The sequence below is a fragment of the Heptranchias perlo genome, chromosome 12 (assembly GCF_035084215.1).
Source record: "Heptranchias perlo isolate sHepPer1 chromosome 12, sHepPer1.hap1, whole genome shotgun sequence".
NCBI classification, from domain to species: Eukaryota; Metazoa; Chordata; class Chondrichthyes; order Hexanchiformes; family Hexanchidae; genus Heptranchias; species Heptranchias perlo.
In genome coordinates this window covers 52,285,214-52,300,140 of record NC_090336.1, presented here as the reverse complement: position 1 = coordinate 52,300,140, position 14,927 = coordinate 52,285,214, and the positions used below count along the sequence as shown (strand labels likewise).

General features: G+C 39.3%; 1 protein-coding gene across 1 annotated transcript in view; it reads left to right on the top strand.

The window, feature by feature from the left end:
* slc6a5 (solute carrier family 6 member 5) overlaps positions 1-12,425 on the top strand; it is an 85,420-nt gene extending 72,995 nt beyond the window's left edge. Inside the window, exons 10-13 of the mRNA XM_067993538.1 lie at positions 2,215-2,314; positions 9,876-9,976; positions 11,953-12,120; positions 12,240-12,425. Coding sequence (XP_067849639.1) covers positions 2,215-2,314; positions 9,876-9,976; positions 11,953-12,120; positions 12,240-12,395 — 525 coding nt within the window. The 3' untranslated portion in view covers positions 12,396-12,425. The remainder of the gene's footprint in view (positions 1-2,214; positions 2,315-9,875; positions 9,977-11,952; positions 12,121-12,239) is intronic.
* The last annotated feature ends 2,502 nt before the right edge of the window (positions 12,426-14,927 follow it).

The following is a 14,927-nucleotide window of genomic DNA, read 5'->3' as shown; positions in this document are numbered from 1 at the left end:
TTTGAACTCTCTCTTTACCCTTTAGGGTAATCCAGAAGTAAGATCAACCAAGGCTTTAAACTTTTATAGCAATTGGTTTTATTAACATTAAAACGCAACAGTTTTGCAGATAGAGGTGCTTACATCCTTAGTCAGTCATGCAACTCAAAGCTCAGGATGGTCAAAGACTTCTGGTTGGGGAGACTGAGGGGTTAATTCTTCATCACTGTCCTTCTTGATCTTTTTCTGGTCTGTCTCATGGACTGCCTCTTCCTTTCACTTTAGAATGGCTGCTTTTGTACCATTCATGCTGGCAAACAAGCCGCTGGTAGTTTTCCTCTCTGTCTTTCCCATGATTCAAATAGGCTAATGCTACAATCTGTTTACAACAGATTCTCACAGACTTTCAAGGCTTAGCTCGGCAGCTGTCTTATCTTTAAGACATACAGGCCCCTTATCTCCGCAAAAGTACATCGTCTCAATTAGCCTTCAACAGTCTGAAGCAATAATAATACCTTTCGAACTTGGTCAAGCGCCCCAGAATGCTGTCTTGAGCAGTCAAGTTGAACAGTTCTGTGTTCTATCCTTTGTTGTTAATACTTTTAACCAAATTCTGCTCTTTAAGCAATTCAGGGTTTCTAGCCCATCCTTTTAGTTTCATTAAAACTGGTATCAAAAATCTATATTGAAAAGTTCAAAATCCTTCCAGTGTATTGAAGGAGCTAAGGTGGAGATGCTGCCATGGCAGTCAATCAATTGATGAAGACATCCTGCAGAATCTACCCTTTGATGTCCCTTGCAGAGACAAGTGAGGACGCGACCTGGTTTGCATCACAGATGAGTTGGATGTCCTGGGAGTAAAATGAAGTGTAGGTGTCAGTGATTTTAAAAAAAATCTGAAGGAACAGGTTTAAAAAAGCTTGTCAGAAGCCTGTAATCAGTAAATGAAGTTGGTGCACTCTTCTGCTCAGCAACTCCTCACTTATACTTGTCTGAGCTGTTGGACTGTTTTTTTTCGGGTGTAACTTTACACTGGGTGCAGGAGCTGCATAAACGCAATGAGTTTCCATGTATTTGACGAGTACATTACCCCGTGCAAATTACCCCGTGAAGGGCTTCGAGGGGTGTAAGGGTTGTACTGTTAAAAAGATTGAGAAAACTTGCATTCAGCACAATAATGGTGTAAATGCACCCAAATGCATTAAAATGCAAATTTTCTCCACCTTTTTTACCATACTAACAGTGTAACCATGGTGAAAATAGCAAGGAAATTCAAGGCCCTTATTGCCTGTCTGTGAAGAATGTCGGATTATAACGACAGTGAATCGTTTCTCTGTATTCCCTTGTCCAATGAATATGATACAACAGTTGACATTTGTTCATGAGGGAAAGGCTTGATGGGTAAAGTGGCCTTTTTTCTCTACAGACTTTCTTATGTTCTAAGAACTATAGGGAAGAATTGTTCTGGTTACAGTGTCACTATACATTGGCAACCACAGCACTGCTTTCCTTATATTGTTCAGGATTCAAACATATCTGTATAGTTCGATTGATTACTGATTATTTTTAAGCTGACTGAAGACGTTCTGAGGATGAATACAAACAGTCTTGGGGGTGGATGCTGAAACTTTCAGCCCTCCTTCCTATGGTTAAAAGGCTTTAGGACTCAGAGATAACATGCTCTTATCTGAGGGACCTAAAGATCTAGTAAGTCAAATGATTAGCAATTGCATGAAAAATCTAACCCTAGTCTCCAGTTCTGATATTCACTGAAATTTAGGAATGGATAGTAAATGCTATGATGGATGAAAATCCCAAATGTTTGCTTTCAGTAGGCTCAAGGATCAGTTGTTATCATGATCAAAAGCTGCTTTCATATTGCACTGTCTGAAATTAAATGAAAGAAACAAGGAAAAGCATCTGCAGAGCTAGGAGCAAAAAGGAGCTGTGTACTTGTGTACGTACTGTACAAGGGAACTGAGGCTAGTGCGTCTTGTTCTGACCCGTCTCATGTTATTCCTTTATTCCAAAGGACGGTATATTTGCATGTGCATTGTGGTTTAACCTTGTTCCCTGCCCTCTCCACCCCCTTCATTTTACCGCAGTTGTTTTAAAGTGATTATTTTTGAGACTGAAATGATGGATGTTTACAAAAACTTGCATAGATTAATTTTAGCACTGTAGTTAAACATTTGCACAATCCAAAATGTTTACTGATTTATTTTGTAATATTAGAGTGGGATCTACATGCTGCAGCTGGTAGACACATATGCAGCCTCCTATTCCCTTGTCATCATTGCAATATTTGAACTAGTTGGAGTTTCATATATATACGGTAAGACCAATCTATTTAATTGAGTTTTATTTTTAGTTGGTGCGGTTCCTGCAAAACCATTAAGTATATTGAATCAATATTTTGTGACATCCATAACAATATTTGTATAAATCTGTTGACACAAGGATAATTGAATTGAGCATAATTCCATAACATAATGCAAAGTAAGTCGATTCATCTCTTTACTCAGAGTTTTTCCTTTTGCCAGCATGAGTGGCATATCCCGTGCTAGCTAATTAGTTACTTTGATAACTTTTCCGTCCTATTATGGGAGAAATCTACATTAAAAAGCCAACTAATGACACATGGCCCCAGATAATGTCTGCTTTCCTGTTTAACATTATAATTATAATAAACCAACCCACACACTTTCACATAATCCTCTGTCTCAGACAAAGCAGTTTTGCCTTTTGACAGCTGATTGCTGGAATCATGTTTTGCATAATTTAATGGTTGTGGTGAATAATCACACCGCATATCTTATGCTCTGAGCTGTAGCTGAGAAGATGTTTCTGTAAGTGTCAGCTTGGCTCGGTGGTAACACCCTTACCTCTGAGCCAGAAGGACTTGTGTTCAAGCCCCACTTTAGGACTTGATCACATAATCTGGGCTGATACTTCAGTGCAGTATTGAAGAAGAGTTGCATTGTTAGATAAGACATTAAACTGAAGACCTGTTTAGGTGGACATAAAAGATTGCATGGCCGTGTGTGAAGATAAGCAGGCATGTGGTGCTGGTCAACAGTTATTTTATTACTACACCACCAAAATAGATAACTGGTCATTTATCCCATTTGCTGTTTGTGGGGTTTCACTGTGTGCAACTTGGTGCTGTGTTTGCCTACATAACAACAGTGACTACACTTCAAAAGTAATTAATTGACTGTGAAGCGCTCTGCAACATCCTGAAGACATGAAAGGCACTAAATGAAATGTCTTTCTTATCTGTTTACCATTATATTAGTGTTAAAAATATATGCCATGTTAACATGTTGTTGTGATTTAAATAAAGTAAGGTGGAAGTGCATAAACAGAGAATATTATAATATATAAGCCTCAATTTTAACTCTGGGTGGGAATCAGGAGTGCGGGGGCTGAGACGGGCAGAAAACCTTCTAGCACCCGGGCCTCATTACCATTTTTCGACACTGACCCCCGCTCAAAGCTGGTGGGAAAGATGTCACCGCCGGCAGGCGAGAATCAAAATTTGTGAGGAAAAGAGGTCTCTGCTGGGGCTCATGGAAATGGTCCTTGGCAAAATAAGTAAGGAATGGGGAGGAAATGGGAATGTCCATGACTGAGGACGGGTTTGGGGTGGGGAGGTGGGGAAGTGAAGCCTGAGGCAGGCCAGGCCCAAGGTATGCCTGAAGAGCACTCCTGTCCCTGCTGGCCTACAAAGAACGTTTAAATATTAAAAAAAGGTTCAATTTGTGTGCACCTCCTGTGGAAAGGACTCTGGTTACCGCCAGCTTTTGCTGATGGGTTGGAGATCGTGCAGTCCTTTGTTGGGCGCACGTTTAAAATGCATTCCAATGAAATCATCAGGATGAGACTTTCCAATTTAAATTAGGCTCCGCTCCTCTAGAGCTAATTCAAATGGTTGGGGGAGCGGCTGGAAAAGAACTTGGAGCATGAGGGGGAGGATCCAGTTGTCGTGGTCCATGTAGCAACCAACGACATGGGTAGAACTAAGAATGAGGTTCTGCTGAGACAGTTAGTTTGAGGAGCTAAGGACTAAATTAATATGCAGAACTTCAAAGGTAATAATCTCTGGCTTACTACCTGAACATTGCGCAAATTGGGATAGGGACAAACAGATCAGAGAGTTAAGTGCATGGCTCAAAGAGTCGTGTGGCAGGAAGGGTTTTTGATTCATGGAGCACTGGCACCAGTGCTGGGAAAGAGGGAGCTGTTCCTACAGGATGGGCTGGGACCAGCGTCCTGGTGACTTGAATAACTAGGGCTATAGACAGGGTTTTAAACTAAAAGGGGGGTGGGGGGGAGGGGTCAGGTGAGGGGAAATTTAGAAACCTAATGAGAAAAGTTAAGACAATAGAACAGTGTAGTGACTTGGGTAAAGATAAGCAGAGTGTGGCAGGAAGGAATAGAACGTTTACCAATAATAATTCAACAACAAGTAAGGTCAAAGCAGGAAAAAAAGGTAAAAAGTCAAAATTAAAGGCTCTTTATCTGAATGCAGGGAGCATTCGTAACAAGATAGATGAATTAATTGCACAAATAGAGATAAATGGGTTTGACCAAATAGCCTTTACAGAAACATGGTTGCAAAATGACCACGGTTGGGAACTAAATATTCCAGGGTACATGACATTTAGAAAAGACAGGCAGAATGGAAAAGGAGGGGGTGTAGCCCTAATAATAAAGGATGACATAACGACAGTGGTGAGAAAGGATCTTGGCTCAGAAGATCAGGAAGTAGAATCAGTATGGGTGGAAATTAGAAATAACAAGGGGCAGTATTAATCATGAAATAATAGGAGATTGTAACAAAGGAAATGCAGTCATCATGGGGGACTTTAATCTGCATATAGACTGGGCAAATCAAATTGGCAAATGCAGCTTGGAAGACTGGTGGGAGTAGTTTATAGGCCCCCTAATACCATTGGACAGAGTATTAATCATGAAATAATAGGAGATTGTAACAAAGGAAATGCAGTCATCATGGGGGACTTTAATCTGCATATAGACTGGGCAAATCAAATTGGCAAATGCAGCTTGGAAGATGAGTTCATGGAATGTATTCGAGATGGTTTCCTAGAGCAATACATCATGGAACCACCAGGGAACAGGCTATTTTAGATCTTGTATTATGTAATGAGATAGGGTTAATTAGTAATCTCACAGTAAAAGAACCTTTGGGGAAGAGTGATCATAATATGATAGAATTTCACATTGAGCTTGAAAGCAACGTACTTAAGTCAGAAACTAGAGTCTTAAACTTAAATAAAGCCAATTACATGGGTATGAGGGATGAGTTGTCAAAGGTAGATTGGGAAATTAAATTAAAGGGTTTGACAGTTGAAAAGCAATGGCAAACAGTTAAAGAAATATTTCAATATTCTCAACAAATATACATTCCATTGAGAAACAAAAACTCCACGGGAAAAGTGATCCACCCGTGGCTAACTAAAGAAGCTAAAGAGAGTATTAGATTGAAAGAAGAGACTTATAATGTTGCCAAGAAGAGTAATAAGCCTGGGGATTGGGAGAGTTTTAGAAATCAACAAAGGATGACCAAAAAATTGATAAAGAGGGAGAAAATAGAATATGAAAGTAAACTAGCAAGAAATATAAAAACGGATTGTAAGAGCTTCTACAAATATGTAAAAAGGAAGAGTGCAGCAAAAGTAAATGTTGGTCCCTTAGAGGCTGAGACAGGAAAAATTATAATGGGGAATCAGGAAATGGCAGATGCGTTAAACAAATATTTTGTATCTGTCTTCACAGTCGAAGACACAAAAAGCATACCAAAAATAGTGAGGAACTTAAAACAATTAATATCACTCGAGAAAAAGTACTGGACAAACTAATGGGACTAAAAGCCAACAAATCCCCTGGACCTGATGGCCTACATCCTAGGGTTCTAAAAGCGGTGGCTGCAGAGATAGTGGATGTATTGGTTATGGTCTTCCAAAATTTTCTAGATTCTGTAATAGTCCCAGTGGACTGGAAAGTTGCAAATGTTACCCCGCTATTCAAGAAGGAAAGGAGAGAGAAAAGAGGGAACTACAGGCCAGTTAGCCTGACATCAGTTGTCGGGAAAATGCTGGAATCCATTATTAAGGAAGTGGTAACAAAACACTTGGAAAATCATAATATGATTAGGCAGAGTCAATATAGTTTTATGAAAAGGAAATCGTGTTTGACAAATTTATTTGTGTTTTTTGAGGATGTAATTGGCAGGGTAGACAAAGGGGAACCAGTGGATGTAGTATATTTGGATTTTCAAAAGACATTCGATAAGGTGCCACATAAAAGGTTGTTACACAAGGTAAGGGCTCATGGGTTTGGGGGTAATATATTAGTATGGATAGAGGATTGGCTAAAGGACAGAAAACAGAGTGTAGGGATAAACGGGTCAGTCTCAGGTTGGCAGGCTGTAAATAGTGGGGTGCCGCAAGGATCGGTGCTTGGGTCTTAGCTATTTACAATCTATATTAATGAGTTAGATGGAGGGACCGAGTGTAATGTATCCAAGTTTGCTGATGATAAAAAGCTAGGCAGCAAAACAAGCTGTGAGGAGGACACCAAGAGTCTGCAAAGGGATATGGACAGATTAAATGAGTGGGCAAGAAGGTGGCAAATAGAATATAATGTGGGGAAATGTGAGGTTATTCACTTTGGTAGGAAAAATAGAAAAACAGAATATTGTTTATATGGTGAGAAACTATTAAATGTTGGCATTCAGAGAGACTTGGATGTCCTCATACAAGAAACACAAAAAGTTAGTATGCAGGTACAGCAAGCAATGAGGAAAGCAAATGGCATGTTGGCTTTTATTGCAAGGGGGTTGGAGTACAAGAATAAGGAAGTCTTATAACAGTTGTACAGGGCTTTAGTGAGATCTCACCTGGAGTACTGCGTATAGTTTTGGTCTCCTTATCTAAGGAAGGATATACTTGCCTTGGAGGCGGTACATCGAATGTTCATTGGATTAATTCCTGGGATGAGAGGGTTGTCCTATGAAGAGAGGTTGAGTAGAATGGGCCTATATTCTCTGGAGTTTAGAAGAACGAGAGGTGTTCTCATTGAAACATATAAGATTATGAGGGGGCTTAATAAGGTAGATACTGAGAGATTGTTTCCCCTGGCTAGAGAGTCTAGAATTAGGGGGCATAGTCGCAGGATATGGGGTCGGCCATTTAAGACTGAGATAAGGAGGAATTTCTTCACGCAGAGGGTTGTGAATCTTTGGAATTCTCTACCCCAGTGGGCTGTGGATGCTGAGTCATTGACTATATTCAAGGCTGAGATAGATAGATTTTTGGACGCTAGGGAAACCAAGGGATATGGGGATCGGGCAGGAAGGTGGAGTTGAGGTTGAGGTTGAAGATCAGCCATGATTTGATTGAACGGCAGAGCAGGCTCGATGGGCCATATGGCCTACTCCTGCTCCCATTTCTTATGTTCTTATGACATCAGGAATGTGGCGCAATCCCTTCCGCCATCTTAACCAGCATCCCCCCTCCCGTCTGTCCACACCATTTACGCCCTGTGTGTGTGTGTTGGGGGGGGGGGGGGTGAGCGAGGTTAAAGTACCCCCTATCATTTCTAGCAGAAACTGTATTAGCTTACAATGCCTGTTTATTCAACATTGTAAGTCAATAAGACATGCCGCTGTCCACCACAGGATGGCGCTGTTTCTGCAAACATCTATCCTGAACAGCAAAAACTGGAGAACAGGGAAATTATGATGGGCCAGAAATCGCTCCAAGCGGAGAGACAATGCTCACCGCAGCTCCTGCGAATTTAATTAACAAAAATACTTACTGGTGGCTTTGTGACGTCCAATTGCTTGAATATGAATTTTAAACGAAATGTGCGCTATCAACCAGCCTCTGAGCAGCGTGAGTTGTCGCACGGCTGGAAGCGTCTGTGAGGACAAGACACGCCCACAGGTTCAGGCTGCATTGCTCAAGCAGGCAAGCAGACTTCATTCATTTAAAGTTAGTATTCTGGATATCAATGTAAATAAAAACTTTAATTTTTTTTATAAAAGGCCAAAGAAATAATTGAATTAAATTTAAGAGACAGAAGGGAAAAGTAAAAAAAAATGTTTTAATTTTTTAATTTTTAATTTTTTAATGACCAAAAACTATTAAAATAAGGAGTAATATGAGACTCCACATTTTTAAAAGTTAATTTTTAGTTGTTTGGCAATCATCAAGACTAACCGCACTTTTAAAACTTAGTTTAGACCTGGTATTTTTTAGCGAACCTGTTTGGTGGCATATTTAGTTACTTTCCAGCTGGGCAGATAAACAAGTTTGCACTTTTTGAATGTTTTGTCTGATTGCAGCGTGCGATGTCCCTTTAATTCAAAGCTGTCATATCGCTGGCGAACCACTGGGAGCAAGTTCACGATTTCCACGTTTTGCTGCTCATATGCAAATGCAGGAACTTGCTCCTTCAATTCACCACTAAAAACTGAGAGCGCTGTTGGGCTCCTCCATTATTTCAGGAGCGATTTCTGGCCCAATGAATCTGTAATAAACTGACATTTACAACCAAAAGCCTAGATATTTAAATAGGTTTTTACAGTCTATAATAACTTCACCCTATATTATGTGCACGAGTTATTTTTACAGACCCGATCACTGATAGCAAAAATAAAAATGAATTTACATATATGTGAAAATCCCAATCAGTATTACTGCACTCTCTGCATGGACCACTATCATTGTGAAAGCAACTGCACCATGATCAAGATATTTATATCTCAGAGTATAATAGCATTGAGCAACTCTTCAAAAGGCATTGAAAAATGTACAGAATTAGAGCTCAATCCAGGACAAGCTTCTGAAAGATGAAGAGAGAAATAATCATATTTGCAGCTCTGAATCAGGAATCTAAAGTTATCATATTAGCAGTGTAAGAACCGACCACTAGTCTTGTCATTGAAAACATAAGAATCTTGCTTTTCACACGTTTTAAACAAATGTTTAATCGATAGATATTGGTCTGCTGCTGAATTTATTTAACCCCTGAGAAAGAACTCACAACTGCAACACAATGAATTATGAGTTTTTCACACTAGTGAAATAAAGCTAGTAAGACACCACACATGGAGCAATATCCTCCATTCTCTATATTAGAAATGTAATAAGTGCAGTCACACACCTATAGATACAGCAGGCTTATGTTCCAGTTATACTGCATATACCAGCACTTGCCTATAGAAGCATTGAAAAGGAACAGCACCAAGTTACACTGACAGAGGGAAGTCGGGCTTTGCTGATCCGTACTTAAATGCACACACAGAACTCTGCTCATTGACCTGTGAATTTTTAAAAATAATATAAATGAACAAACTGTCTAATCAGCTCTTTTATGACATTTAAAAACATAATTGCACTCCAGTGGACTGCTTGGTTTTTTTTTTAGACCTCAGTTCTAGAGCTTCAAAAGTTGCCTTTAAACTGGTTGGAATTATGTTGCAGCAAGAACAACGATGAAATTATGTGACACTGCTTCTTGGAAGTGGTCTTGTACCTGACACCAAATCCAAGATTGACTCCAGTTTGACTGCAGTTATACTGAAGTTTTGCACTGCTTTGAAGCTGCAACTATTTTGCAGCAACCCAAAGTGGGCAGTGTAGCTTTCCTATTTGAATGCATGTAAGTTGTTTGAATTTTATACAGGTGGACAATTTTTGTTTCCAGCTAAAGCTGTCCCCTCGTTACGTTATCCTCCTGCTAAGCAGAGAGCAGTTCAGAGAGGTGGGAATACATGAAAAAGTAATGACTAAAAATTACTTTAACCCCCCTCGACCACCCCCCCCCAAAGAACGTCAGTTAATATTGTATTTTTGTGCTAACAGGATTGAACCGATTTTGTGAAGATATCGAGATGATGATTGGATTTCAGCCTAGGTATTTCTGGAGAATTTGCTGGGCCTTTGTCACCCCTACAATTCTTACAGTATGTATCTTATCTTCTAATACTGCTATGTGTTTCATTAGCCAATGTTAATACTAGACACTGAGAAATAACTGCAGCTATGTTGCACCCTCTGTATAGTGGATACAAGTCTATAATATATAGGGACATAGTAATTACTAGACAAAAAAGACCAAGGTCCATCTAATTTATCTTCTACCATCCTGGTTGTTGCATGATAAAATGATGATGGAGTTGTCGACTAATCATAGCAATCAATCCTTATCAATTAGTCTACAGCAAACCCAGAAACGATGTCAGGAAAACCCCAGTGGTGGAGAACTTTGGGAAACATAGGCCCAAAATCACCTGTTCCTCCCAAGCATGTTACACTTCAGGTTAGGGTTATTGGTCCATACTTTAGTGATGGAATAAGTAACATGTCAGATGCTGGGCAATTTAATTTTATTTTTCAGTATTTAGTACTCCACATATTCTCCTTTTAGATCTTTAATGTTATCTTCTATTATCATGCTTCCTTTTTCAATTTACAAGGATATAACATTTCTACAACAACAACTTGCATTTATATAGCGCCTTTAACGTAGTAAAATGTCCCAAGGTGCTTCACAGAAGTGTAATCAGGCAAAAATTGACAACGAGCCAAAGAAGCAGACATTAGGATACGTGGTCAAAGAGGTAGATTTTAAGCAGCATCTTAAAGGAGGAGAGAGAGGCGGAGAGGTGAAGATGTTTGGGAAGGATTCCAGGGCTTGGGGCCTAGATAGACAGAACAGTGTGACACATGACCTTGAGTATATTGAATCATAAGGCTACAATATCATCAAAACAGGTTTCAATTATGTCATGAACCACCAAAGCAAAACTGAATTGGTTTGAGACGTAACAAACTCTGAGATTGTGTTATAACCTTTTGACATACCTCATCCAGCTGCTATTTTATATAATTTACATCACAAGGGATGAGTTTTAGCAATGGAGCATAAACTGATCATTCAGTATCCATAATTAAGCTGACACTATTTTCATGATGTCATGATAAATGGCCTGATATCATTGTAGCTTCTCATCATAGGGCAATTATCCACCTTCAACATTTAAAACATCAAACCTATTAAAGTAATGGTTTACAAAAATCATTAATTTACACTCAAGCTCCACTCCAGAGCCTTGAGCACATAATCTAGGCTGATACTCCAGTGCAGTACTGAGGAGGAGCGCTGCACTGTCAGAGGTATCATCTTTCAGACAGGATGTTAAACCAAGGCCTTGCCCGCCCTCTCAGGTGGATGTAACAGATCCCACGGCACTAATCAAAGAAGAAAAAGGGAGCTCTGCTGGTGTTCTGACCAACATTAATCCCTCAACCAATATCACTAAAACAGTTTATCTGGTCATTTATCTCATTGCTGTTTGTGGGACCTTGCTGTGCACAAATTGACTGCTGCATTTGCTTACATTATAACAGTGACTACAATTCATAAGTACTTCATTGGCTTTGAAATGTTCTAAGGTTGTGGAAGATGCCATATAAATATCAATTGTTTTTTCTTTATTGATGCAAATTGAATAGGTGATGAATAAGTGCATCACATACCTTATGAAGTTATCCTCACCACTGAAATATAAATAGGCATTTCATACTTATTACACTCCTCTCCATGTATAGTCTAATATATTTTCTTATATCTATAAACATGATCTACTACTGTATTGTCCTCTGGTATATATGATGTTACCTGTGAACTGTGGCATGGTGAAGGAGTATAAGTACATTCGCTGTGGGTAGGGGGTGTTGAGGTAAGAAGTTTACTGCCTTATGTGAAGCCCAATAGGATGAGCATAGAGGGTCCTGATGGTCTTTTCTCACTTCAGTTTGTATGTTTATAAGTTGGAGTTTCTGTTGCCTATACATTTGTTGGATTATAGGTACAATAATTACGATGACTTGTATAGTTTCTAAATCATAAACATATATATTTTATTTCATTTTCTAGTTCATCCTCTGCTTCAGCTTTTATCAATGGGAACCCTTGACATATGAAAACTACAAATACCCGGCCTGGTCGATGGTGATGGGATGGTTAATGTTGGCCTGCTCTGTCATATGGATCCCTATCATGTTCGTGATTAAGATGCACCTGGCCCCTGGTAGCTTTATAGAGGTACAATGATCGGATCCGCATCTTGAATGTTGAGTTTTGTGCACTTAAATGAATGATTCTACTGCAATGAACATTATGTGAATGTTTCTTTTTTCTGAAATTGTGTTCTGTATTTTCAGAGGCTTAAGCTGGTGTGCAGCCCTCAACCCGACTGGGGTCCTTTCTTAACTCAGCACCGTGGAGAGCGCTACAAGAATATGATAGACCCTCTCGGGACCTCTTCTCTTGGACTCAAACTGCCCCCCAAAGACATGGAATTAGGATCGCAGTTCTAGTATTACCTATTTCTCTGCATAAATATATGGGCTTAACATATTTTCTTATTTATGTATTCCTTGTTCCTTTTTAACATATATTTGGCTGTCCTCTCACATTATGATCTCTTCTCTTTTAAAATAATTTTATTTTTTTTCCAATTCGCATTTCCCTGTTGTACTGTCATTCCTTTCCCTCAGATTTTGACCGTTCACTTATATCTTCCTCTCAGCTCTCCATACTCTCGTTTTCCATTTCTTTAGCTCACTCTCTCTTGCTTCCATCTCTACCTCCCCCCTTGATTCTCCTCCGGTGCTCATCGGCTCTAACGATCCTTCTCATCTCTCCCTCTTTACTTTGTCTTTCCATTTATCACATACTTTAGTCTCTTTCCCCTCATCCCGCCCATTTATCTCCTATCCCACCTCTTTTGGCTGTCTTCCGATTCCAAGTTTCGCCCGCCGCCTTTATTCACTCCCTTTTCCTCCCACTCACTAACACGTGTTTCTCCGACAAAATCTGTCCTGTGATTCGTGCCTAACCGTAGTCTGAGTCTGAACGTTCTAGTTTCCCCATTTACTTTATCTACAGCTGAAAAAATAATAATTGTGCAATTCTACTTATTATATCCCCAAATACTGGAAGAACTTGTAAAAGTAATGCATTGTTTAGTCTTGCTGTTCTATTTCTTTTCGATGGATGTTGGGGTTAATAAGATCACCCCAAGCCTCTGCAACACCAAGACAATGTTGGTTGTTCCCGCTCCCCATAATTGGCCAAACCGTATTTCTCTCATTCTATGATGTAACCTTTAAGTATTCATGCTTTTAAAAAGTGAGCAGTGTTCATATAGTGCGTGTTAGTGGTGTCACGTCCCTCTAAGTATCTTATGAAAATGTAGAGATGGTGAGTATAGCGTAGTTTAGCCAAAAAAAAAATTCTTAAAACAGTTTAGTCTGAAATTTACAGTAGTTGACTTCCGGGGATTTTTTGTCAATATTTCTGTCTGTCTGTCTTCGTGTTAAGAGGGTCTCAGGTAAATTTTACGTTCAATTTTTTTTGTTCCCTTTTTAGATATGACTAATCCTCGTCATGTAAATGATTTCATTAATTTCCATATAGCGTATAGATGTGCCTCAATGCTGAAACCCATCAAAGTCCATTTATATATTTGTTTCCCCTGGTATTTGGTGTGGAAACGTTAATTATGATTTAACCAGTCACTGCATCCTGATACTTAAAACCTTTTTTTAAAATAAAAGTAATTTTAGCACCTTAAAGTTAATCGCGATACTTTTTCCCAGTTTTTCTATCCTCCTATAAGCCATCTTCAGGCAGTGGGTACCAAAGACAGATTGTTTGTGATAGCCGAGCGAAGGTTGCTGAAAGCTGCCGAAGTACATTTTATTATTAAGTTTGCACATTGTCTTTCAACACATCAGGTTGACCATTGGCCTTAATGATGTGTTCCAGTGTCAGAAATACAAGGTGTATTTGATGAAACGTATATAGATTAACCTGTACTTTGCCATATATAATAAGTCACTTGTATGTAACATACAAGCACTTTAAGTGGACCTATCTCTGTATAGGTTAATTCCTAATTACTTACGTAATGTCATGTATGTTTATGCATTCTAAATGGGGTACTGCTGCCTATGGATATAGATATGTGCCTCAAATCAGGTCATCAGAATCATCTACTGATCACACACACACATACATCTAAGTTAATGTGAGTGTTGCATCACCTATGCTCGGTGGATATCTTGCATACGTAATGTACATGATTCATTTAAAAGATCATCATTCTTGAGGCCCTACCTCAGATTTTGTATCTATGTGTATAAAATACGATTTAATGCATTATATATTTGCCTATATGATGTTCAAATTAGAGATGATCCTATAATGTAACTTTAAGAAACACGAAATAAATGTTAATGTTTTAAATGTCACATGTTGGCTAATCAATACAGAAACGGTGTGTTTATTTTAAGAAGGTGAATGCAAATACACTGTGCTCAGAACTGCACCCAATTGTATTGTCGTCCAAAGCAACCCCCACCCCCCACGCCTTGCCTTCACTATTTATGACATGATCACTTGATTATATTCACTAATGCTCTTGGAACGAAGCTTAGTATTAACACAGATGGGAAATCACAGTGTGGAGAAACATTCATTCACACGAGTGGATTTGCTGGGGTGCAGCGTTGCTTGTGCCTTTCCTCCAATGTATCCTTTTTTGCCTGTTCGCAGCGAGCTTCTCATTACTCGACTGCTCGACTGATCCATAGGGGGTGCCCGGCAAATCCAGAGGCGACGTTATATCGCGAAATGACAAAAATCCAGGGTCCGCAAAAAAAAATACTCGACGCTAAATTACACGTTGATCTCCAATCGTCCGCGCGTTGAACATTTCACACACGCCTGCAGGGTTACATTTTTTGAAAAAATTGTGTATGAATCAAACCTTCGACAAACCCCTCCTTATTTTCCCATCGAGGGTGGACTGCTCCTGGGAGAAAGATCCAACGCGAGTGAAGCAC